At 42.5% G+C, this 24,880-nt stretch overlaps 1 protein-coding gene across 2 annotated transcripts; it reads left to right on the forward strand.

The window, feature by feature from the left end:
• The first annotated feature begins 1,499 nt into the window (after positions 1 to 1,499).
• slc38a10 (solute carrier family 38 member 10) lies at positions 1,500 to 24,839 on the forward strand. Of its 2 annotated transcripts, none has more exons than XM_049562712.1 (17): positions 1,500 to 1,709; positions 1,886 to 2,150; positions 4,212 to 4,329; positions 4,518 to 4,563; positions 4,742 to 4,835; positions 5,211 to 5,354; positions 7,976 to 8,100; positions 14,383 to 14,485; positions 14,909 to 15,091; positions 16,417 to 16,528; positions 17,949 to 18,055; positions 18,158 to 18,311; positions 20,046 to 20,210; positions 20,292 to 20,738; positions 20,827 to 20,895; positions 22,339 to 22,479; positions 22,573 to 24,839. In XM_049562712.1, the coding sequence occupies exons 2-17, from the start codon at positions 2,061 to 2,063 to the stop codon at positions 23,847 to 23,849; spliced, it is 3,375 nt and encodes a 1,124-aa protein (XP_049418669.1). In that variant the 5' UTR covers positions 1,500 to 1,709; positions 1,886 to 2,060; the 3' UTR covers positions 23,850 to 24,839. The 2 variants fall into 2 exon arrangements, with proteins under 2 accessions (XP_049418669.1, XP_049418670.1); XM_049562713.1 differs by lacking the exon at positions 7,976 to 8,100 and adding an exon at positions 8,865 to 8,989.
• Positions 24,840 to 24,880: the final 41 nt, after the last annotated feature.

The raw sequence follows: 24,880 nt of genomic DNA on the forward strand, positions 1-24,880 counted from the left end.
TTTACCTGAACATTTCACTGGGTGAGGTAGGGGTTCTTGATGTGTTTGACAGTCCAATGTGTCTAAAACATTTTACTTGGCAACAGTATTTTCTTTATAAAAATATAGCAGAGAACAACTTCTAAAAGTAGCACTTAAGATAGTATTGTAGCGACATCCACATTTCCCAGCATGCTGGACTGAGTAGTTTGTAGTTCGCTGTTTTCTGTTCTATAATGTCATAACGTTATTTTTGTTATTGTCTATGGCAGTGGTCCCCAACCTTTTTACATAAGGGACCCCTTTTCTATAACGGAGTGAACTGACGACCCCTGACTAAGTGTCATATTTTATGAAAAGTTCAAATTATATTTAATGCAAAACAGTAACAGTACAGAACAACTGAACTGCTCAAATAACCACAAAAGTGAATGCAATTACTGCAGGACGTTTGTGTGAACAAAAAGAAAATAAATCAATTAATTAAAAAAAATAACAATAAAAATCAATAATGAGACTTGGGTGAATTTTATTTGAAGAGTTTCCTTGATATTTAAAAAAAAAAAAAAAACAATTACAAAATACATAATATGGACAAAAAATTGTATAAAAAGTTTCCACAAAATCATTCATAACAGGCTTCTTTTTGGACAAATTCAGTGGTTTCTTCTCCCTGACACTTTGCCATGCCATTCTTTTATTAGCTCTTTGTTTTGTGTTTTTGTTATGGTGTACTTTTCTAAAGCAATTCAAGGCTGTTCAGCAAAGAATGAACGCTCTGTGAATATCACTTGGGCTCAGTTCTTCACTGTGCCTTTATCCTGTGAGATGTATTTTAAAGTTTGTATCTTGAATAATAGTCCAAACTTCAAAAGTAACATTTTAATTTAGTGTTCTTTACTTAAATAAATAAATGAAATCCTGAGATAAAGGCCTAGTGTGTTTATTTGTAAAGTTTTCTTGCACATCTCAAAATGAAGAAGACCTCATGACCCCTCTATGAAGCTTTGGCGCCTTATTGGGGGTCAGGACCCCTTCAATTGGGAATCAGTGGTGTATGGTTTGTCTGCTCAGGACATGATGGTTTATGCTAGTTATTGTTATTTGGTGTTAATTTCGACTTTGCACCATTAGTGAGCTGGCTGTCCCACTTCATGACCCCAGCTGTATTTTTCTTTTGAGTATTTGAGTCTACTGGTAAAGGAATTTGTACTATTAACTGTCAGGTAAATATAGAGAAGTAAAAAAAATAGGCCCTACGTCTCATTTGCCTCTGAAATGTAATGAGGAGAGATGAAGGGAAGGTTTAGTAAAGTAGGCAACAACACAACATGAAATTCCCAACAAATGATAAAACTATGAATATGCTGGAATAAAGTAAAGAGGAATTAAAAATAGGGACGTACCTCCAAGTATATTCAATGGCTCCAAATTCATGACTTTCCCGTGACCACTTGTGGGCGCTCGAGCCTTTCAACCGTCATGGAACCAGCAAGCTGAGTTGTCTTCTCTCCCCTCCTCGACTATACTCTCCACTTCCTGGATACGCGTTCAGAAAAACAGCCAGGTTGGACTTGTCGTTATCCTTACACCGAGGCTCCGTTAACCTGTAGCTCCTACACACACTGAAACGCACATTTGTACCGATAAATGGCCGTTTAACGAGGAAACTTCTCGATGATGACGTAAACAGGACAGCGACGCGGTGGGCGCGGAGGTGGCAGAGAAAGGTGACTAACTAATGAAACTAACGGTTACTTTAGCTTGCTAGCTAAAACCTACAGTCTTTATGACATGTTTTAATTTTAACATATTTTATATTTGTGTTAGTGTGTGTTTTTATAAAGCGACGAAAGGTTAAAGTATGCCACATGTTAAGCTCAGTTGTCTCTGTGTTTACTCCCAGAGCGCCACGTCATTGATCGGCGGAGGAGTCAGACAAACACACCCGGAATTTAGTCCCCCGCTTTCGGACCAAACATTAGACGGTTACACTTCACCGTTTGCCTTCAATGAGCTGCTGTCTCCGTGCTGCTTGACATTTACTTACCGAAGGAGGACCAGACAACAAGAAGGTCAAAATGACGGCGTCTAACTGGGGTCTCATCATGAACGTGGTGAACAGCATTGTCGGAGTCAGTGTGCTCACCATGCCCTTCTGCTTCAAACAGGTGGGTCACCTGCGGATGTGCAGGTGGAAATACGACCCTCTCTTTAAAGCGGTGGTGTTTACTTTATTCACTTGAATAAAAGTAGTCTTGCATTAAGAAGTATCAGCAACAAAATGTACTCAAACAAGTAAAAGTACATATTATGCTAATATGTTATTATTATTATATATATTATAGCCGATATTATTGTTGCATTCAAGGGATAGTTAATAATAATAATTTACTTATACAGCACTTTTTAAACAGTTACAAAACGTCTTAAATTCATGTATGTACACACATACACCAACGTACATACATACACATCCATATGGACAGAACATAGACAAGAGTTACATGATTAAAATAAACAAAAGTAATAGCATACAGACAGAAATTATAAAAACAACATCCTATAGAAATTAGAATTTCAGGAGCTGCTTAAAGCAAATGACAGAACCAGCACTTCTGATGAAATAGGGAAGGCTGTTTCATATGGTTTCACAGTTTGGGAGCAATTTCTGAAAAAGCACAGTCACCTCTGGATTTAAAATATGAACGGGGGAACAGACAGGAGGCCTTGATCAGAGGATTGAAGTAGTCCACTTGTGGAACAGGGGCTCAACATCTCTGCTTTATGTGCAGGGGACAGGCCATGGAAGGCCCTGTAAGCTATTAGGGAAAGATTTTAAATCAATTTCATATTCAACTGGAAGCCAGTGGAGGAAGGCAAGAATGGGATGATGTGGGACTGGTGACTAGTTTATGTTAGCAACCTGGCTGCTGCATTCGACACCAGCTGAAGTTGAGTTATAGAGGACTGTGTAATGCAAGTGAAGATGGAGTTAAATTAACATGCTTCAGTTTGATATAGTTCATCGAGATGACATTTGCAGGCATAAGTAGTGTGGGATGGTACTGAGTTTTACCAAGAGGAGTTTATTTATATTTATCCTCACAGATATAAAACAGCTGGAAAACATTTAATCACACCTTTCAGTGTAACACAACAGAATTCAAAAGCATCACAAACCAGCCATCATAATTACTACACAGTTATTGAGTCAACATCTGTCAGAAGTGGTCTCAGCAAAAAGTAAACACTGTAACCTTCAGCTCGATATTATTTACACTGTGCTTCATTTTGGCCTTTTTGTCCTTTGTGTCACTGTAACCAGTGTGAAGGGAAATTTACACAATGAATGACTGTATCACTTTTTTAACTTCCTCATAAGATCAATGGACGCTTTGTTGGTCACTGACAGCATTTCCATCTGTTTGCGAGGCTGCGTCAACAGTCGTCTTGCTCTCCACATCAAATTATTTGAACACATTGTCTTACAGGTTTTTGCACAAATACCAAACTTGTTTGTTACCCTTTGGTAAAATGCTGTAGAGCAACGCCCACCCTTGTGGAAAACAGAACAAATTTCATGAAGTATCATTATCATCACAGTATGAACTCAGGAAACTGTGCTGTGAAGCGTTTCAGTCTACTTCCTGCCTCACTTTCTCTCTGAGTTTGTTGTGTGGGCTTGCCCCATTTAATGTAGCGTACACCACTGATGACTTTCTCATGTCCATGTAATGTTAGCACACAGGTCTGACATGTCTCAGGTGTTTTATTGCAGCAAATTGTTCTTAAACTGTCATAGACTGAACTGATCTGTAAAATGGCTATGGGTGGATAAAAGTGGTGTCAACTCTCTATACTCTATACTAGGTTGTAGATATCCTGTACATGGATAAGCTGTCCATTCTTCTGCTGTATTGTGAAGTGTGTTTATAATTTTTGGAGATTTTGAGTCTGCTTTATATAAAAGGGCAAGTGTGTTTCCTTAGGACTTAGGTTGTTATTAGTTTCAAGGATGTAAAGTAGTTGAGATAGTTTAGTAGGATGTCAGTTTGAATCCTGGCCAAGGCATCAAGATTCAGTCATGGTCACTTTGAACACAGATGCTTGTATGATGTCATACCAGGACGTTATTTTGCATTTCGTATTTCAATAAGTTGACCAGATTTTAGGATAGCCCTATGTATATGTTAATGTGTGTTTAAGAGTGTCCCTCTGCGCTCTTACAGTGTGGGATAGTGCTGGGAACTCTCCTGTTGTTCTTCTGTTCGTGGATGACCCACAAGTCTTGCATGTTCCTGGTCAACACAGCGAGCAGCACGAAAAGAAGGACCTATGCAGGACTGGGTGAGTTTGAACAGTAAATTATTACTGGCATTTAGCAGTAGCACCCACAGCCATTGTGGCTGAACAGACAGATGAAACAGTTTCAGAAACTTTGCGGAAAACCACATCACTACCCACACTGGTTTTCCCGACACTGCCATCTATTTGTCCACATGTTGCTCACACTGACGTCACTCCCGTCTCCGCAGCCTTCCATGCTTACGGGAAACCAGGAAAAACAGTGGTGGAGATGAGGTAAGTCTTTTTACTAATTCACGACACACATTATGCTGTATTTGTAGTGTACATTATGACTTGATTTTCTACAGATAACTATAGTAGACCTATGAATATAAAGTGGATCTATATCCAAAACCACAGACACTACTAATAATTTGGATTTCCTCTGTACCATCTCTCTCTCCCCCTGCAGTATGATTGGTTTGATGTTGGGGACCTGTATTGCCTTCTACGTCGTGATAGCTGATCTGGGTTCAAATTTCTTCGCTCAGCTGTTGGGTTTACAGGTAGGAGATCTTTATTTGCTGTTCATCTCTCAGTCTGTGTGTTTCATATCCATTATTCACCTCTGCATTCCTTTTAACATTACTGTTAAAGGTCCAGTGTGTAGAATTTAGGGGGAATAATAAATCTAATAAATTTGTTTATTCTAAATAGAAGACATTTCAGCTGGTTGCAATATTCAATCCTCATTGCTACATGCCACTAAATCCCCCTAAATCTTACACACTGCTCCTTTAAGCAGTCAAAACCGCTAATAACTGAAGTAAATGTTGGCGTAATAATATTAAGGTAAACCAACATATTACTGTACGAACAGGTAGAGTCAAGTCTGTAAGATAAGAAACAAGGTTGTATTATTATGTCACTATCCTCTGAAGGTGACCAGCAGTTTTCGCGTGCTGCTGCTGATCGCCGTGTCTCTGTTCATCGTCCTCCCTCTGAGTCTGCAGAGGAACATGATGTCCTCCATCCAGTCCTTTTCCGCTATGGCTCTCATGTTCTACACCCTCTTCATGTTCACGGTGAGCCCACCAACACACAGACAGCTGCACTCTGTGCTATGCATCTGAACACCTTGGCTTGGCTTACAAGGCTTGACAATCAAAATGCATGAGGTAGAACTGCCCTTGAGAAAGCCTTTTAACCACAGTAGGGCATGCAAAGTTGATCATAAAGTACAGTGATAATCAAACATCTGCAGTACAGAAATTTTGATTAAATTTGCTTATAATGGCAAATGATTGCTGAGATTTGTTTTTGCACGTTTATGTTCTCTATGTTGTGTGTTTTCCTGAAGTAATAGAGTTGATTCTGAAGCCAATGTGCTCTTAACTGTTGTCTTCTTACCAAAATATGTAGTACACATAAATATTAGATGCATTAATAACCTGCAACATACTTCATTGGTCTTGCTCTCTGTTTAAATGTGTTTGATTTCCAGATTATTGTTGTATTCTGTGTTAATTTCTGTTTATTCACTCCATTGTACAGGACTGTGTCTTCTTTACTGACAAAGTATTGTCTTGCTCCTCTTTTTTTAAAGAGCAAATTCACACTAAATCACATCAGGCAGAAAACAATTGCTGCACTGCTCTTTATAGGCTGAAACAAAGGCTTTCCCCTGGGAAGAAGACAGCACTTGGAAATGGCCACTAGAGACATTTTAAGCACTGTAAGTGTAAAGTAAATGGAGGTCACATAGTCAACTCCAGTAAATCACAAACAGTTGCACCATAAGGGATTTAACATTCTATATTTGCCCATTTGCTGCCAGATATAAAGATGTCAAATGCATTTTAATATTCCAGACTTTTTTTCAAGCCCATTTATTGCTGTTTGTACAGCATGTCAAACGCATTTGAAATATTACTTGTATTTTTTAGGGAAGACTTTTATTTTCTTAGCCTGACAGTCCTGTTTGCACATATCTTTGTGCCCATGTCATTCAGTGTTTAGTCGCAACAACACTGTGGCAGCGTGCTGTTTAAATATTTCTGAAATTTATGCTAACCTCAACGGTTAGTTGGAAGATTCAAGGTCAGCCCTTTGATAACGTTGCAGTCATGTCTTTCTTTGAAACATTTTAATCATGCTGCACTTCTGGCTACATTCCAACCAGTAATGTCCACACAGGGGACTGTTTAATACAAAACTGATTTGTACTCCTTTAAGATTTTTCTTTTTTCTGGTTGAAAGATATATTCCCTTTCCACTGTGTGTTTTGCAGTAGCCTTTCAGATTTGTTTGCGGGGTGAAAGCAATACATCCACAGTGCAAACAAGCCTCAAATGGTGAGGACTGCAACTAGCTGAAATTCCTCCCATGTGTCAAGCATCAACTCCTGGTTAGGTTTCCTTTACCGCTCCTTGTCCAGGAGATTTTTCAACAGAAGCTGAATTATTCGTAGAAGTCTCTTCCTGTTCAAAATAAACAGACCAGGTGATTAAAACCAGTAATAAAAAAAAGAAGAATAAAGCAGTTTCATGTTACAAATTTTACCCCTTTACTACCAAAAGTAGCATGTGTACGCAGTGGGGCCGCTATCTACGGTGGCCGACACAAAAACACGCAGACACAAATGGCCCTATTTGGAGCTAGTGTTGGCAGTGCAACACAGTGCACTCCTGCTCCTTTTGTAGATATAAACGTCTCATTCTAAGATAACAAAAACACAATTATTGTTTCAGGACACACAAAAGAAAACACACTAGCCAATATTCCATTTCTTCCAATATATCATCCTGAATCCTACACACTGGACCTTTAATTAATTGAATAAACTTAGTCTATAACGTGCCTTGGTGACACGTTCAAATAGCTGTTTTTGTCCTACAGACAGTCCAAAGATACTCGCATTACATCGCTCCCAATTATTGGACCAGTCATTTCAGTACTAGTGCAAACTCGGCAAAGGAGTGCACATTTTCATGCAGACCTTCCAGTCCAAACAGCCATCAGCACAGCATGGAGCACATTTTGGGCTAATAAACATAAATCAAAATCAGTATTCCCACAATTACTCAAATAGGACACATGGTGCTGCACTCATATGCCAATTAGGTAGTGACTGGTGCAGCTATTTCTAATAGGACGTTCTGTTTGCATTTCACATTAAGCAGCACTTAACACACAGCTCTGATGGATTTTTGCTTCTTAGGTTGGGGTGTGGGCAGAGGTGCAACATACTAAAACAGTTGGACTCCAGCAGGAGTTTTCTGCCTCATGTAATTCAATTTACTCTTTAAATGCACACACAGAGTTTGTGTGTGTGGTTCTGTTTTACTGACCCGTATTGCTGCTTTCACAGACCTCTCGCCGCCATTCACAGTCTCTCTGTGTGACGTGACGTGTAGTTCTGTAGCATGGCGGATAACCTGGAGCAGTGGTGTGGTGTGTGTCTGGCTTTAGACCCAGGCCCCAGCCCAGTCCAGACCCTTAACCCTCTAACAGTGATGTATCTCCTTCCCTCCCTCCTTTCAACCTACCCTTCGTTTCTCCTCTCTCATTTGCACCCTTTCCTTCTTTCTCCTCCTCTTTTTTCCCCTCGTGTCCTCCTGCTCTCCCTCACTCTCCTCGACTACCTCCTCTCCTCCTCTGCACCCTTTGTTTGCTCCTCTCTGTCCCACTGCTGCTGTTGCTGTAGATAGTGTTGTCGTCTCTGCGCTACGGCATAATCTCAGGCTCCTGGGTGGAGCGGGTTCACCTGTGGCGCTTCAAGGGCGTCATTCAGTGCCTGCCCATTATCGCCACAACCTTCTGCTGTCACCCGTAAGTAAACCACGGAAACCACCCCCAAAATAACACCACCGTAAGGGCAGTGGGGAGGGGTGGAGAGTGAAGGAAGCCTGATGTTTCCCCAGTAACTTTACGCTCCTTAAATCCCCCTCAGACACCTTTCTGAACCTTCCACCTACTCCTCTCAGTCATCCCCATTTTTTCACCTTCAATTTGGGTTTGGTCTGAGCCATTTCAGCTCTGTGAGTGTGTCTGTGTGTGTGTGTTTGGTGGCAGTAGTAAGGCAGAGGAGTGTAATATACTAAGGTGAAATCTTTGCCGCCCTCCCACCGCTGCCCCACGCCCTGGATGAGCAGCCTGGGTGTGGGTGTGGGAGGCTGGATGGTTATGGAGTGTTCCGCTGTGCTTTTGGGACTTTATCAGGTAATTAAAGGAGCAAGACGTAAGAAACACATGCTGATCGAAAACCTGTGGGACAGTTTTTGTCTAGATTACCCTTTCATAAGCCTTTTGTTTTTATCAAATTTATGATTTTACTTTTATTCATCACATATCATAGTCATTTTTTCAGCTGTGACAGGTTTTTTGTTCAGTATGGGGTCTCTTGTCATGTCTCTTTGTTGTTTCCCTTTCTTCATTTTCTCTGGTTTTCTCTCCTCATTGATTACTTTCATTATCTGTCTGTGAGCCATCAGCATTGGTGTAGCCCCCCACCCTCCTCTTCTTCGTGCTCTTCCCCCACTTGTCTTCATTTGGTTCGGGCCGTAACCCCCCCTCCCCCCCCTCCTTCCCCTCAGATGGTGCTGTCCTCGTTCAAACACGGGCTGCTCAGCGGCTGGTGGCTAGTGCAGGTCAATGTGGTGCGCTGGGAGGGTGTGTTTCGCTGTATCCCCATCTGTGGCATGGCCTTCGCCTGTCAGTCGTAAGTACACCTCTCGCCCCCTCCAACCGCACAGGACCATGTAATGAAACTAATGTCAAACAAGATTCGAAAACAAGCTTCAGATTAAAGAAAGTCTGACAGTTGTCCTGTAATCATGTGGTGGGTAGATTCTTAAACCTACTGTCTCACATCCACAGTGATCCCTCATTGCATGTAGAAATTGAGCAAACGTCACAATCAGTGCATGTGCACTTGCATCACTCCCTTCAGCCAGAGCGGAGGGTTTGTGGTGAGTTTTGCTGTGTAAAGAGACACGCTAATTTGTGCTGGAGATGAGGTGGTTGTTAAGGGATTTCTAGTTTGCAACAGGAGGCTGCTTATTTTTGCTAATGTGCTTTTCACAGCCAGCTCATCCCTTTTTCATCTAAGATATCCTGAGACTTTAAAGACATTTGTCCACACTCTGCTTTTGTCATTTAGTTGTGAAGAGACTTTTAAGGCCCAGACACACCAAACCATATCAAAGAACTAGTGGCTACAGGCTTACATGGCCTGTGTCTCGGCCAAAAAGTTAAACACACAGCAAAGATTACAGCCAGTAGCCAACTACTGTGTATGTTCCGTGCCTGCATAAGAGAAAATGGCTCCATACCAGCCATAGATTTTAATTATACCTAGATACCAGATGCAAAGATGGCAAAATGTTTCTAGTTTCCGTGTTTATTGTGATGATGTCACAGATTTTTAAATTGCCTTTCTTGGCTTGAGGGAAGTTTTACAAATGTAAAACATCCATGAATCAAAAATTCATAATAGAAAGAGTCATAATTATCCTTGTTGGCAGTTTGAGGTGCCCTAGCAACAGTTTTACAGACGTCTCTTTTATAATGGTGGCCTATAGGGAAAATGCCTTATGGGCTGCAGGGGATTTTTTTGCTGCAGTACCGTGAGTGGCCACTGGGAACATTGTAAGCAAGGCTGCGCAGCGCTCCCGAGAGCGTGATAGAAGCAGTGGTCTGTATTTGTCATTAAAAAAAGGGATGCTGGAAGACAGACTGGATGGATTCAAGATGCTAGTTAGCCAGTTAACACATTAATAACACATTAACAGCGCAATTCAATGCTTGGCAATGTTTGCTTTACTTGCTGAAGTTTTTCATTTACGGCACTGATCTGAATGGCCAGTCAGAGTGATTTCACTCACAGGAGAAAAACTTTTTGGTGAATTTTCTGTTCATGTTCCAATCAGTTTTTCTGATCTAATACTATAAAAATGGCGAAATATAAATGGATGCTGACCTAGCTCGTGTGACAAATACTATACATACATTAGATTTTTTTTTTTTTTTTTGCCAATTAGTAAGAGGGCTTTCATGGCAATCTTTGCATTAACTTTACCCACAGTGACTGCAGAGATCACACTACTACTTGTCACTTCTCATGCTGTATTCACTCATTTGTCCGTTTTTATCCATCTGCATGCTCTGTCACTGCCTCTTTTGTCCTGTCCTCTATGCTTTAGTGCTTGCTCTGGGTTTGCCGTGAATTGCGCAGGTGAAGGGTAACGTGAAGGTCTAATGGGATCTGGGTGTACAAAGTCTTATCATTGATTTGAGTGTGGTGCTGGGGAAGGATGTAGGGAGTGTTCTGGTGAGGTCATTAGGGGCCAGATGTTTGGGTGGTGCTGCTGTATGGGTTTGTTTGTGTGAAAGAGAGAGTGAGGTAAGTGGCAGGAGTGGGTGACCGTCGCCTTGAGACTGAAACGAGACTTTAATTAAAGTAATCGCACATGGCCAACATAACATTATGGTATGGCGGGGCGTGTTCATTAGAAGTGAAGTGTGCGCACGTAAGGAGAAGAAGAAAGTGTGCACTTGTGTGTGTTTGCGCTCGTGTGTTTTTGTGCGTTGGTTCCCACTCGCAGTGCTGAGTGATATTTGGCAGGGTGATTTCTTGGCCTGCGGTCAGGCCGAGCGAGGCTCCGTTAGGCGGCAGGCAGCTAAAGCCAAACCACTAATCAACACATTGGACTGCCGCCACCTTACAGACACACACTGATGTATTCACAGGCTGATTAAACAGCTCTCAGCACATTGGATTTTTATTACATTCATGAAATGTGTTTACTTTCAGTTAAAACATTACTTAACATCACCATTATGACGAGATGGGAGCTGGCCCCGTTGTTTTTTGGCTGCGCGCTTGAATAGCGAGGAGCAGTTAGCTCATAATAGAGGGACATAAGAAAAACATGTGCAGCGAAAATGTCCCTCTGTGATGCTACTGTCAGCATGCTCTCAACTCCAAGTTAATGATATTACCTACAGCACACACTCAAGCCCTCCCAGCACACAAACACACACACACACACACTTCCCCACATTCACTTTGAAGACCTTCTCCGTCATATTTCCTCCATTAAAGGCAGCGTCAAAGAAAAACCGCATTAGCCTCTGAGTCAGGACTATTGAGTGACCATTAGGTACTTCAGCTCCCCACTTACAATATGCCGTTTTCTTTAACCTTGGCTATGAGATTTACTGGTTTGCGGATTAAACAAGCGTCAAGAAAAAGCACCACGGGACAGTGCTTGCTCATAAAACCAGAGTGTGTGAAAGAGAGACAGGCAAAGGGGGAACGAGAGGCAGAGAAAGTTATGGTTTCTTGATCTCTCTCTCTCTCTCTGTCTCATGGTCTCTCTTCTCTCTGTTTCTTCCTTCCACATATATATGAGGGAGAGGGAGAAAGAGAGGGGCCGAGCACAAAGAGTCCGCCAGGAAAGTTTATAATGCTCTAAAACCTGCCAGGCGCTTGCTGTTATATATAAAGCCTGTAAATTCATGGGTTAATGTGCCGACGGTCCCCCTCCACGCCGCCACGCTCTCTCTTATAGCGCAGGACAGAAAATGACAGAGGGAGACAGATACCTGTGTTTACAGACAGGCCGTCTCAAGTTCAGCTTCACACAGCCTTGACTGCTGTCACCCACTCTGTGTCACACACATAGATGCACACACTCCTACACGCTTCACCCCCACTGCCGTGACATTACTTCCATCAACTGAAATTAAAATATTTGTTAACATGAATTGTTAGTAAATAAATGTTTGCATTATATTTATGATATGAAAAAAATCCAAATGCTGAAAAACTTTGCATTCATGTGCATGTCAGATGTTCTTACAGATACACAACTTATTATAGCATTATATCCAGACCTACAAGCGTCTAAATTTTATCTGGCTGGTTTGATGGCCCATTTTTGCAGGTAATAATCAACTAATCAGTTAACAAATCACGCAACAAATTATAAATGATGAATTAGTTGGTTTCTAGGTTTAGCAGTTCCTGGATGAATGGGAAAACGGAGTCGATAGATGAAACAAAACAAGCACGTTAGCTAGAAAACAAAAATAATTCACCCTTATATATAAATACAGATAATGTAATTTGAAGGGGAGCACCACCTAAATTAATAATTCCAATATTTTATTTCCAAAGCCTAAGAAAAGTTCTACCAGTATTTGTGGACATGAGCTACTCTCTCTCAAAGCCAGAAACCAGAGAAGTAAGTCTTAAACTTGTGACGTCATAGGGTATAAAGTCTGGAGCCGCTCCACAGACAATGACTCTACATTATGTCCTGTGAATATTGACTCAGACATTAGTCTTCCTGATATGTTAAGGAACTTTTTATATGAATTCTATCTCTATCATAGGTGTTCATTTCAGCACGTCCCCCTCAGTATTTACAACGATAAAAAAAGTAGCAGCTGACTTTTATTTTGACAAAATTAAAGACATTTACATCATAAATTCACACAAAATCACAAATTGGTACAGAAGAATTTGCCAGAATGCAGAAAATTAAAGTGTTGGATGCTCAAAACATTCTGCCAAATGACACCCAAACCCTTTCATTTCATGTGTGTCCCACCCAGTATTGAAACAAAACTTGCAGCCTTGGTCTGTTCACGTATTTTTTTTTTATCTTTAATAATAATCTAGTTTACAAAAAAGAACAATTTACTTTACTTTTCTTCACAGAAATGATTGAAATGCTAACATATAGGCCTACTCTATATATATTTTTAAAGTTGTCATACACCCCTTAAAATCAAGAAGGCCTTCGCGACCCCCCCGTGAAGCTTTGGTGACCCCTAGTGGGGGTTGGGAACAAGTAATCTACAGCATCTTTCCCAATTTATTGTCTCCGGAGCAGCTTCAGGCTTTATACTTTGAATTTTAGCACTCTAGCTTTTGGATTTGGTAGAGATGTTCATGTTAACTCATATTTTTGGACAGTTTTAGAGCATAGGAATAACATGTATGAATGAATTTTGAAAATGGGCATAGCTCCCCTTTTAAGTTAATATTTGAAGGTGGCAAACTGCTGTTAATTGCAGTTATCGCTCAGCTGCTAGTCTGAGTGGGTGGAAGTTCGCTGCAAAGATCAGCCTCTCATTGGGCGGAACGAGCCACCCGCTGAAGTCCCGCCCTACCACCTCCGGTTGCAGTTTTCAACACGTCCTTTACTAACTTTTGCAGTGTTTGATCTTGCGGGGATGTGGCCATTTTTCTGCCATGGTTCGCGTCCTGTAGGCGATATTTTTGTGGGCATGTTACACCAAAACCTGTTTCTCCCCGGCAATATTTTTGCAAGCGCACCGTTGCTGTGGCACAGCCAAGAACGATTGTGATTGGTTGAAAGAAATACAAGCAGCCGGGGCGTTTTTTTCTCCAGTCTTAAAGTGGGAGTCGGCCCAGCCAGACGTTTCTTTTCTTGAGAAAGGTCTGGTGACTACTCAGCTGCTGAAGAAAATTGGTCATTGATCAAAAGTGTCTGTTTTGTTTCTCGTCACTCATAGATTTATGCCATCTTGAGCTCCAGCAGGAGGCTTAAGCCACTGTGATATTTTATTATCTCAAACAAAATCATTTTTTATCAATTTTTTATAGTTTGTTTGATTTGCTTGTTTGGCTTTTGAAGAGATTTAAGAAGTTTTGCAGATGTTGTTGTGAACAAATAATACAGATAATCCGCAAATTTACATCATTCGGAAATCTGAATAAAGTTTAGTAGACAATATAAATCTTAATTTAAAGTGTTAGTGATAACTTTAATTGGCTCCACAACCAAAATGCAATCACTTATCTGAGCTAGATGCTGACAAGGACATGAGGCGAGACACGCATTGTGTGATTATTGAGTGGCATAAATGGGCCTCCATATGGCTGCTCAACAAAAAAATCTACAAAGCAGGTTCAACTATCAAAGTTTAACTAAGTAAATATCAAGACTCTCATATGTTGCACTCAGAAGTTGTGTATCTGATAATCCGGACAGCACATGAAAGCGCAGGAGCCGCACCACTGTGGTCTTGTGTCACGCAGCATGCAGAGTGTGTTCTTGGGCTGCTTGTCTCTCACAGGCAGGTGCTGCCGACCTACGACAGCCTGGACGAGCCGTCCGTCAAACGCATGAGCACCATCTTCACCTCGGCCCTCAACGTAGTCACCATCTTCTACATCACTGTGAGTGGAAACGCACTTCCACACACACCAGCCACCACTGTGTACATTGGCTACATTTGCAGCTGTCACTGCTGTCACATGGAAACATTTTGATGTTGTGATATTACAGACTGTCTTAAAGTTAATAGATGCTGTCAGTCACCATTTTCAATTCTGTATCACAAGAACACTTTTTCCTGTGAGAATTGTGACCGATATTATATTTGTATCAGTGGTAAAATTGATCTTTTGCATAGGCCTTAAAGTCTTTTTGAAAGGAGATGTTTCCAGCTGACACCACAGCACTTAATTTCATATAAAAACAATAAGGAACTTGACCTCAATTCTAAAAAAACAAATTCTCCTACATATTTATGTCTCCTGCTTGCTTTTTGCTTCTGTTCCAACCCTGCATTTGGTTTCCTCCACCTCTCTCTGAACCAGGTGGGCTTCTTCGGTTACGTTAGTTTCACAGAGGACATCGCCGGCAATGTGCTGATGAACTTCCCGTCCAACCTGGTGACAGAGATGATTCGGGTGGGCTTCATGATGTCTGTTGCTGTCGGATTCCCCATGATGATCCTGCCCTGCCGCCAGGCCATCAACACCATGCTTTTTGAGCAGCAGGTGAGCCATACAAGTTCAGGATACAAGTTCAGAAACTGAAGTTAGTGTATGATGTGTGTAACAACACGTCCTTCCTTTTTAAGTAAATGAATTCTAATATAATACAACTCGCTACCTTATTATTGTGGAACCAACACTATAGTAGTTGTTCTCACACATGTGGCTATGGCTATCACACAAGATGCCACCTGCTACTCAGTATTTTGGGGTTCAGTGTCTTCGACATGCAGACTGGACGAAGGGCCAGGGGTTGAACTTGATTAGTGGATAACCCATTCTACTTCCTGAGCAACAGCCGTCTGCCAGAAGAGACTTGGCTATACCGTTTCTACGGCAAGCTATTTGGGGCAGGCAATGTAGCAAATCAGGGACTAATTCTTGCGTAGCTACACGTGATCTCATGTGATCACTTGATCCCATAAATCCAGCTGCCTGTTGTAAATATGGAAACACTTGAAATGTTTGTGCTCAGGAACATTAAAGCTTCCATTTTGAGAGAATTTTAGTTTTACTATTTTGATTATTTAGTTTTAATTCATGTGTTGTCTCATGTGAGGCAGTTACTTCTTTGTTGGTTCCAAATCAGAAAATCAAGAAAATAATTATATGCGATGATGTACTGTACGGTTATTTTAAATTATTTCTTGAGTGAATTTACAAAACAATAATTATATTGTGGTATATGTAAAATTACATATACTGAGATAGAAAATTTTGGCCATGTGGCCCATTCTTACAGCTCTTACCCTCTCTGTAAGGCAGTTTCACAATAAATAAAAACAGAAACATGTTGCTCCATGTAAGCAGAGCCCCCTGTCAGCACCTGCTGTGGAACCAAACTGTTACGTCAATTGAATGTTAATTGTATCCAGACACTGCAAGCACATAAACACATCTGACTTGTAAAAATCCTCTGTGTCCTTTTGTGGTTTAGAAAAAAACCTGTAGCATACAAACAATGTGTACAAGTTGTTCTTGTGTTTTGATCTAGACTGTTGATACCCCATCTTTTGCCTCTGTCAAGGGAAGAGAAATTTCTGCTGGTGTTTTCAGTGAAAGCCACACTAGTAGTACTGACCGTTGGCAGTATGATGATGAGTAATAAGGCAATATTGCGCAAAAGGATTGGTGTGGCCACAACACTTGAATGTAGTGGAAACACTGAGCAGAACAAGCTACCCAAGAAACAAAATTAAAGTCACACTATCCAAAAAAGCAAACCCAATTCTACTGTAAATTTAACGTTTGTGAGAAATGATTCATGGACTTGTTTATGTAGTCTTTTCTCGTGTCTCTCTTGTCTAATCTCTGTCTCCGTCTTACAGCAGAAGGATGGGACGTTTGCTGCCGGGGGATACATGCCTCCTCTGCGCTTCAAGATGATCACCCTCTGCATAGTGTTCGGCACCATGCTGGGAGGCATTCTCATCCCCAACGGTACATCCTGTGTGTGTGTGTGTGTGTGTGTGTGTGTGTGTGTGTGTGTGTGTGTGTGTATATGTGAACAATCAGGCATGGATTGAATGGATTGAAATTGTATGTGTGTGTGTGCGTACGTGTACAGCTCACTGACTGGAGGTCTTTAAGGTGCATGTGTTCCTTTATGTGGGCGGAGTAGCCGGGGAGCTTTACGACGTGTGTGAATGTGACTTTACGAGTCAGTGACTGTCACACTCTAACACAGTCCTTAAATCAGGGCCCTAACTTTTATCTCCTTTTAGACGGGCAGACGGGAAGATAGGGCTATTATTCTCCCAGACTTTCTCTCTCTCACACACACACACATACACACACACAAATATATGTACACACCAATATTGGCTCTCTGTCAGCTTCTTTGAGTCTCTCCGTCCCACTCACAAACGGCTCCAAAATGGTGGAGATGTAAAGGTTAGAATGAGTTTATGTTTTATTCATTCTTTTATATGGTGGCTGTTTGTTAAACTTTTGATTGGGTGCGTGCACACACACACTCAGACACACACACACACACACACACACACACACACACACACACACACACACACACACACACAGCGGGTTTGGCTGGCTCTTTGTGTATCTAATCAGACTAATAGACTGAGGAGAAGGGAGGTAAGGACCCTGGGGAGAATGGACACTAAATCTGAGGGAGACAATATGGTGTCCGTCCTCTGGATGAACGATGGGTTTCCAGGCCCGACGCCCAGCCGGCCCCGGTCCACAGAGACAGGGGTGGGGCCAGGGCTCACTGCTGCCAGGAGCAGGGTGCCATGGACGGGAGCCTGGGGCTGGGCGGGTGCCGGTTATGAATGGCAGAGGCAGGTATGAATGGGGATAGTGATAAAGAGCTCAGATACGAAGAATTGTTCTGGTTTTATTTAAGCAGGCTCAGCAGGACGACCACCAGATTTATTAAAAAAAAAAAGGCAGCCAGCACAAAGTGTTAACTCCTGCGTGGGAGTGCGTGCACCAGAGTAAGGTTGATGTTGTTGAGAGCAAGGCAACAAGTATTGCATGCAACTTAAGGCACACTCTACACCTGTATGTCACAGTCTGTAAAACTGCTCTGCCCCAAGTGCCTTATAACCAACATCCGTGCCCAAATTTGTGAGTTATGAGCGATGCAGTTATCAGAAAAGTAAACAGACTCTCATTCCTGAAGCTGGATCTTTCATCTGTGTCTAAATTACTTTTGTTTAATTATTTAAACTGTTTATTCATTACCTACATTACATTTTTGGTCATTATTTCAACATGCATTATTTATTTCTACAACTGCAGAATTACCCCTCGGGGTTCAAGTACCCCTGGCTGGAAGTCACTCTACAAGACCACAAGATGATCTCTGCTTTTGTCTTTCCCTTTCTGTCTCTAGTGGAAACCATCCTGGGTCTGACTGGAGCCACCATGGGCAGCCTCATCTGCTTCATATGCCCTGCTCTCATCTACAGAAAGATCCAGAAGAACGGCATCATCTCACTGGTGACTTAGTCAGAATCGGCTCTTTCCTAATCAGTTGCTCAGTGAAAACCAGTTTGTAGTCACTGACATGCTGTGCTTCTCCCCTGTCTCTCTGTCCTGTAGCTGGTGCTGTGGGTGGGTCTGGGCATCCTGCTGATCAGCACCTTTACCACCCTCTCAATTTCGGCCAGAAGCCCCGGCACCAAGGGTCCACTTCATCCTCCTCCAGCACCTGTCAAGAACAACCAGCAACTACCAGACTTCGTAGAACTGCTCGGTAAAGATCATGACACGGGCTAATGGCTGGCAATCACTTATCTACTTGATGGACTATAGAAGAGAGTGGTTTACTAATGAGCCATGGAAACATTTACCTCAACGGGCCGGAGCCAGGCTTGTCTGCAGTGTCTGAGCTCGGACAGCAGTGCCACGTGTAATTATTTCATGCAAAAGACACCGGCGGCACAAGAGACATGTTTATTTCTTGTTTTATTTTCAAAGTCGTGGACTACAGCGCCCTAAAACAGCGGCGTAAAGAGAATACGAGCCAGTGGCAAAGGGCCAGCGAGATTCAAAACAAAAGCACAAAGCCACGGCAAAAGAAAGGCTCTCTTTCATCTCTGTGAGAAGAAAAGATGGAGACAGACAGAGTGACTGATAGACAGACAGGCAGGGTGAGGAGATAACCTCTTGATAATATCTGAGAGCAGCGCTGAGTGCTCGACATTGATGGAGCGAGAGTGATGCCCTTCAAACTTCAGTAATTCCTCTCCACCCCTCTACCTCTGTTCATTTCTCCTGCCAACCCCCTTCCCCCCCAAAATACATTGTCTACACCCCCCCCCCCCCAATATCTCCTGTGGCAGCTATAAAATGCCTGCGAGCTCTCGCTGTATAAAGGGAAAAGGGTGATACGGGTTTGGGGAGGGTAGAAGGGTGCAGACGAAACAAATGGAGATGAGATGGAGAGGAAGCGTTTGAGTTAATGTTCACAGTTTTAGCGTGGAACAGAAGGGGCTTTTAGTTTTACCTCTTCTACTTACCTCATGGTTCTTCAATAGCATCTTTTTCTAACCTGTTCACTGACTCCAGCAACATCCTTCAGCCTCCATCTTTGGATTTTTTCTTTCTGTTATTTTAAACTTTTTTACTGCTTTTTTTCCACCTCACATTTTGACTCCAGGTGAAGCCCATGTGGTCCAACCTTACACCTGTTTCCCGTTTGTCACTTTCAATTTTAATTCATCTCCCTCCCTCTCCTCTTCTCAATTATTTCACCAGACCAATTGTGCCCGTTTCACCATTGTCAGTATTTGCTGCCACCTAGTGGATCTACTCCTCAGTAATAGCCGGCTTGAAATCAATTACATCCAAGAGCATCAGCAGGCAGAGTTCATGCGAGATATGCTGAGGTGTTCATTTATTTTAATGCCAGCAGTTAATGTGCGTAATAAACACAACTGTACAAGAAAATAAAATCTGCATGTCAAGGCCGGTGTTAAATAGTAATGCGCTAGAATACAGTCATTTTACTTTTCTCAGACAAGAGAACATAGTGGGCTAAATGAGGTGTCAAAATTATGGTTTCTTAATTTAGTCGCAGTAATGTGCGTCATATTTTTCAGACTGTGTGTACTGGCTGTGTGAGAAAATGCAGCAAAGGCAAATAAAAAGCAGACAGGAGCGTAAAAACTTTTTATGGTTGTGTAAATCTGATGCTAAAGGACTTATTTACTCATTGTGCTTTAAAGGAATACTTCACCCACAAAATCAAATACAAATACCATATGTATAATAATTACTTACTCTGTGTTATGTTGAGTTAGTGTTGTGTTTATTAAAAGCAAAATTCTATCAAAACATCCGTTTACAAACTTTCACACAACTCGAGCAGTATAATCCAAGTCTTATTTATCCAGTCGCACACACTTTGCAGTATTTAAAACAGTCTCACATACGAGGAGCGGTGGTCTGTGTCCTAATAGATGGTGGTCTTTGTGTCTGTGTGTAGAAAATCTTCCAAACAAGAAGCCAGTGGAGATAGAGAAACCTGACCTTCCAGCCGTGGAGGTGGTACAACCGCACAACCAAGCTGAGCCCCCCCAGATTAAAGGACCGGTGGAGCTGCCTGAGAGGAAGAAGGAGGAAGAGGTGCAGCTGGACCGCCCTGATGCTGGTAAGGAAACTGAACCTAAGCTGGAACCTTCACTGGATTATCATTGGACTGTGTAGAGTTAATATCATCTGTTTTTTCCAGGTGTCGCTGTACCAGAGGGCGAGGCCCACCGCCATGAGCCACCCATCCCTCATGACGAGGTCATGGTTGACACGAGAAAAAACAACGAGGAGCTGGAAGAGGAAAAGAAACAACCTGCAGGGGGAGGAGAGGAAGAAGCTAAAATAAATAAAGAGCCAGGTTTAGGGCATGCTGCGGAGGTAGTGGACATAAAAGACAACAAGGTTGAAGAGAAACCAAAGCCAGCAGAGGCTGTTGTGGGGAAAGAGGACGTGGATTTAGGTGGAGGTGAAGTCCAGTCCAATGAGATAGCAGAGAAGCCTGCTGCAAAGGCAGACAAAAAGCAGGATGTTCTCCAGCTAAGAGAAGTGGAGAAGCTCGATCCTGTGAAAGATCCTCTTGCAGGGAACGCAGCTGTGGTCAATCAAGTCGATAAAGTGGGCAAAGCTCCAGATGCTGCAGGGAAACGTGAGTGCTTGTCTTTCTTCTTGTGAAACTGCAGTTTAAAGGAAGCTGGGTAGAAAAACATTGACCTGCTTATTTGGTGATCCTTCAGCTCTACTTCCTGAAGGAGACGAGGCTCTAGCCGCAGACAGCAAAGATACAGCAGACGAGAAGATGGATGGTGAGTAGAGAGGAAAACTTTCAGGGGTCCAGGGGCAAAGACTTGAGTCAATAGTCTGGTTTGATGTGACTTTATCTGAAATACAGCTACTTCAAAATGTTTTGGTCCCGCCAATTCAAGAGATGGTGCACATTTAACCCCCAAACATTTAACAATCATAGAGCAGAGGAGGGGGATGCCAGTTTCTCTGAAATCAGTAGACTGCATTGACCAGAATGCAATGCAGCTGTAGCTTTGTGTGATTGGGGCTTGCAGCTATGAAATTCAGTGTTCCTTTGACAGTGAGACCAGCACATTTCTTTTTTCTGTTCAGCCTTAAGTGGGGTAAAAATGACGGCATCTCGACTGCATTTTCAACCTAGTACTTAACAATTACTTTAAAGTTATTCTTGTAAATGAGAGAAGTAAAATAAAAAAGACTGAGGCAGTTAAATAGCAGTAAAACACTTAATTACAAAATATATATTACAAATGATGAATTAAGGTGGCTTTTTCTTTAATTGGCCATGTTGTAAGATACGTTGAAGGATTTGCTATGTTCTGCTGCATGCTACCTCTCTTCTCCCTACTTCACTTTGCTTGTTTTATCTTACGTAATCTAATGTCCGTGATCGGTTCTTGCTTATTGTGCCTGTTTGTGATGGTGCATATCGGTTAAAAAGACAGCAGAGATATTCAAATCCATTTCTCTCTCCTGCTTCTTGACCCGGCTTGATACACCACACAGTCTTTTTTTGTCTTTTGTTGACTTTCTTGTTCTGTTTACTTTTGCCCTCCCTCTCTCTCTCTCTCTCTCTCTCTCCTCCTCCATCTTTACCCCTCTTTTCTTCCGTCCTTTGCCGGACTCCTATCACAGTGATAAAAAAGCTGGTCGCAGGTATGAACTCCCTCTTGCCTCTTCTCTTTGTCTCGGCCTGTCGCTTAAATGTTCTGTTGTTCACTCAGTGGGCCAAGTTAATAGATGTTTACATGTACGTGCAGCACATACGTTAATAAGCCGGTTTATCATGTAACTTAATAATGTGCCAGTGTAGTGTACACCCACTCACCTTGCCCCCTAACATAGTCTGTGTGTGTCTAAAGCTGCCCATTCCAGTTCATGTTTAAAGAGTTAGTTCAATATTTTTTAACTTGTACCCTATATTACTATGTTTTTGTGTCTAAGCGAGTAATTGGAGCAACAATCATCATTGCTCCCATTCGTCACTTAGACACAAAAACACAGGAAAATAGTGTCCAGTTTGAAAAATACTTAGTTACCCCGTAAGGCTACAATCTAGAAATGTGTGTTAGAATGAATCGATGACAGAACTAAGCCATAGTGAAATATTTCCCCTCCCTTCTCACCTAGAAACTGGCCCTACATCAGCCTAACTAAGCTTCGTAACTAATGCTCTGAGAGCAGGTTGTGATTTATTTTAATTCGATGTTTTTGCCATGTAGAGGGCCAGCTCGACCACGCCGTGCTACTGCAGGTGATCAAGGAGCAGCAAGAACAGCAGAAGAGACTCCTTGACCAGCAGGAGAAACTACTGGCCGTCATAGAGGAGCAACACAAGGAAATCCACCAGAAACAACCTGCTGGTGCGTGCACACATAAGCAGACATGATACTTGATAATAAAAGTGGTAGTGCTGAATTTAAGACATAAATGTGACCGAGTGTTTTAACTTAAAGGGGGTGCTGAAGGTGAGGGAGAGAAAGGCGTCCAGGATGGAGTGGAAGTGGACTCCGACAAGGAGGCAGCTGGAGTTGGAGCCGGGGCCAGAGCCGGGGCTGGAGCCGGAGCCGGAGTAGCAGAGCCTCATGACATGGCCCAGAATCAAGCACAGACCGGGGATAAGGGTGCTGAGGTCGGGGCTCTTAAAGTAGCTGTTCAAGCCAATAACAGGGAGGATGGCCATGCTGCAATTGGAGGAGAATCCCTTAAGCAGAGCGAGCTGGGGGCGAGGGGAGTGCCACTGGGAAAGAAAAGACCTGATGACCGCCAGCCTGTACCCCAAAACGACCAGGTGGCTCAACTTAAAAACGAAGAAAGGAGCCTGGATAAGGAAAAAGAGAACATAGAAAATCTTAAAAAAGAACGGATAGAGAAAGAGGTTCAGGCAAGACTGGAAAAAGAACGCCTTGAAAGAGAGAGAAAAGAGAAGCTGGCCAAAGAGCAGGAGGTGCAGAAGGAAAGAGCAGAGAGAGACAGGATAGAAAAAGAAGTGCAGGCAAGGTTAGAAAAAGAACGGGTGGAAAAGGAGAGACAGGAAAAGCTGGCCAGACAACAGGAACTAGAGAAGGAGAGAGCCGAGAAAGAGAGGATAGAGAAAGAAGTGCAGGCAAGGGTGGAAAAAGAACGACTGGATAGGGAGAGAAGAGAGAAGCTGGCCAGAGAGCAGGAGCTGGAGAAGGAGAGAGCGTTAAAGGAGGAACTCGCACAGAAGAAAGCTGCCGGGGAGAGACTTCAGCAGCAGAAAGCAGACAATGAAGTAGTTGAGAGGGTGAAGAAAGAGAAAAAGGCAGAGGAGGAGGCTCGAGAGAGGCTGGCCCAGCTGAAGCAAGAGGCAGAAGACAGACAGGCTGCACAGGGGGCTGAGAGAGAAGACGGCGAAGCTTTGAAGAAAGGAGGACGAGACCTCAAAGAGAATGATGCCGCTCAGGCGGACCCCAGAGAAGGTGTGGAAGACGGGGCCGTCAAAGCCGAGGCTCACCCCCAGGGCTCCCACGAGAAGGTCAGGGACCAGGGAGAGATGGATCTAAAGCGGAGGCGCAGGGCACTGGGACCCGGAGACGCTGGAGGGCCCCCGGAGGAGACTGGGGTGTCTAGAGGGGTGCCGGGGCTGGAGCCCCTGCTGGAGCTGGGGGGCTCAGACCTGCACGCTGCCCTGGAGGATCGGCTACTGGCTGGGGCTATGGTGCACTCGCGGCAGATTAAACAGGCCTCAGAGGATGAAGGGGCGAAATAACACATCACACGCTCCCAGATTCTCTCTCAACGATTGGACAGTAACTTCAGCACACGCTATACACCTGCAGAAAACTTGTAATACTGTGGACCATGATATCGATGCCTTACGTTCTTTCTTGCCTTCAGAAATGTTGTGGACAAAGAGGAACATTTTCTCTTTCTTGATACTGTGCGCTCCAGAAATAACCCAAAGTCTTTATGAAAGAGCAAAGTGCGTGTAAATATTAACTTATTTTTGTGTTTAAGGAGGAGAATTTTGACAAGGTTATTGTTGAAATGTATATAAATCTATGCAAATACCATTCTATTACGTGTTTAGACAGGGTGGATATATTAATGTCTGTAGTTGAGTTTCTTTTTATCACCACCTCTGTGGCGTCTGTTTGTGCTTTTTGTCTCCTGTGCTGTTTTTTCGTTAAACGTTGGGTTAGTGTGTTTGTGATACTTACTTTGAGCTGTAAATATTGTAAATTCATTTTAATTGTGAACCATGTATTGGATGTGATGTGGGTTCAGGCGCCTTGGTAAGAGTTGTTTCATTATACTTTCATTCGAAAGTAACTGAATTCAAGCTCATGCTGGAGCTACGAGGTATTTAATGTAGCCTTACTGTTTGATAAACTGTGGACGACAAAGCAGCCGGATCCAGGCCATCACTTACGGAGCATTCCATCTTCGAAATCTGTTCCTAGTTGATTTATTAGTGCCTTCAAATCCATATGCTGCTGTTTTATTAACACAAAATGTGGCAGTCTTTTTGTTTCCACTCTTACTGTAAACTACAGTGATTATGAAAGTGGAAGGACATGTGGGCTACATTTGTAATGTTTCTTTGTAATCCAACTTTTCAGATAATTCCTCCATCAGATGGCATTTCAACACATTTTGGACCTTTGCTTAGTACAAAAGGCTATTTTTGTATTTTTCTATGGGGGTTGAATTTCTGTACATTTTGCTGGTAATAATAAATAAAAACATCTCTATTACACCCCATGGCTGTTTGTTTGTGTTTCAACAATAGAAACTGAT

The sequence above is a fragment of the Epinephelus fuscoguttatus genome, linkage group LG20, assembly GCF_011397635.1.
Source record: "Epinephelus fuscoguttatus linkage group LG20, E.fuscoguttatus.final_Chr_v1".
Classification (NCBI taxonomy): Eukaryota; Metazoa; Chordata; class Actinopteri; order Perciformes; family Serranidae; genus Epinephelus; species Epinephelus fuscoguttatus.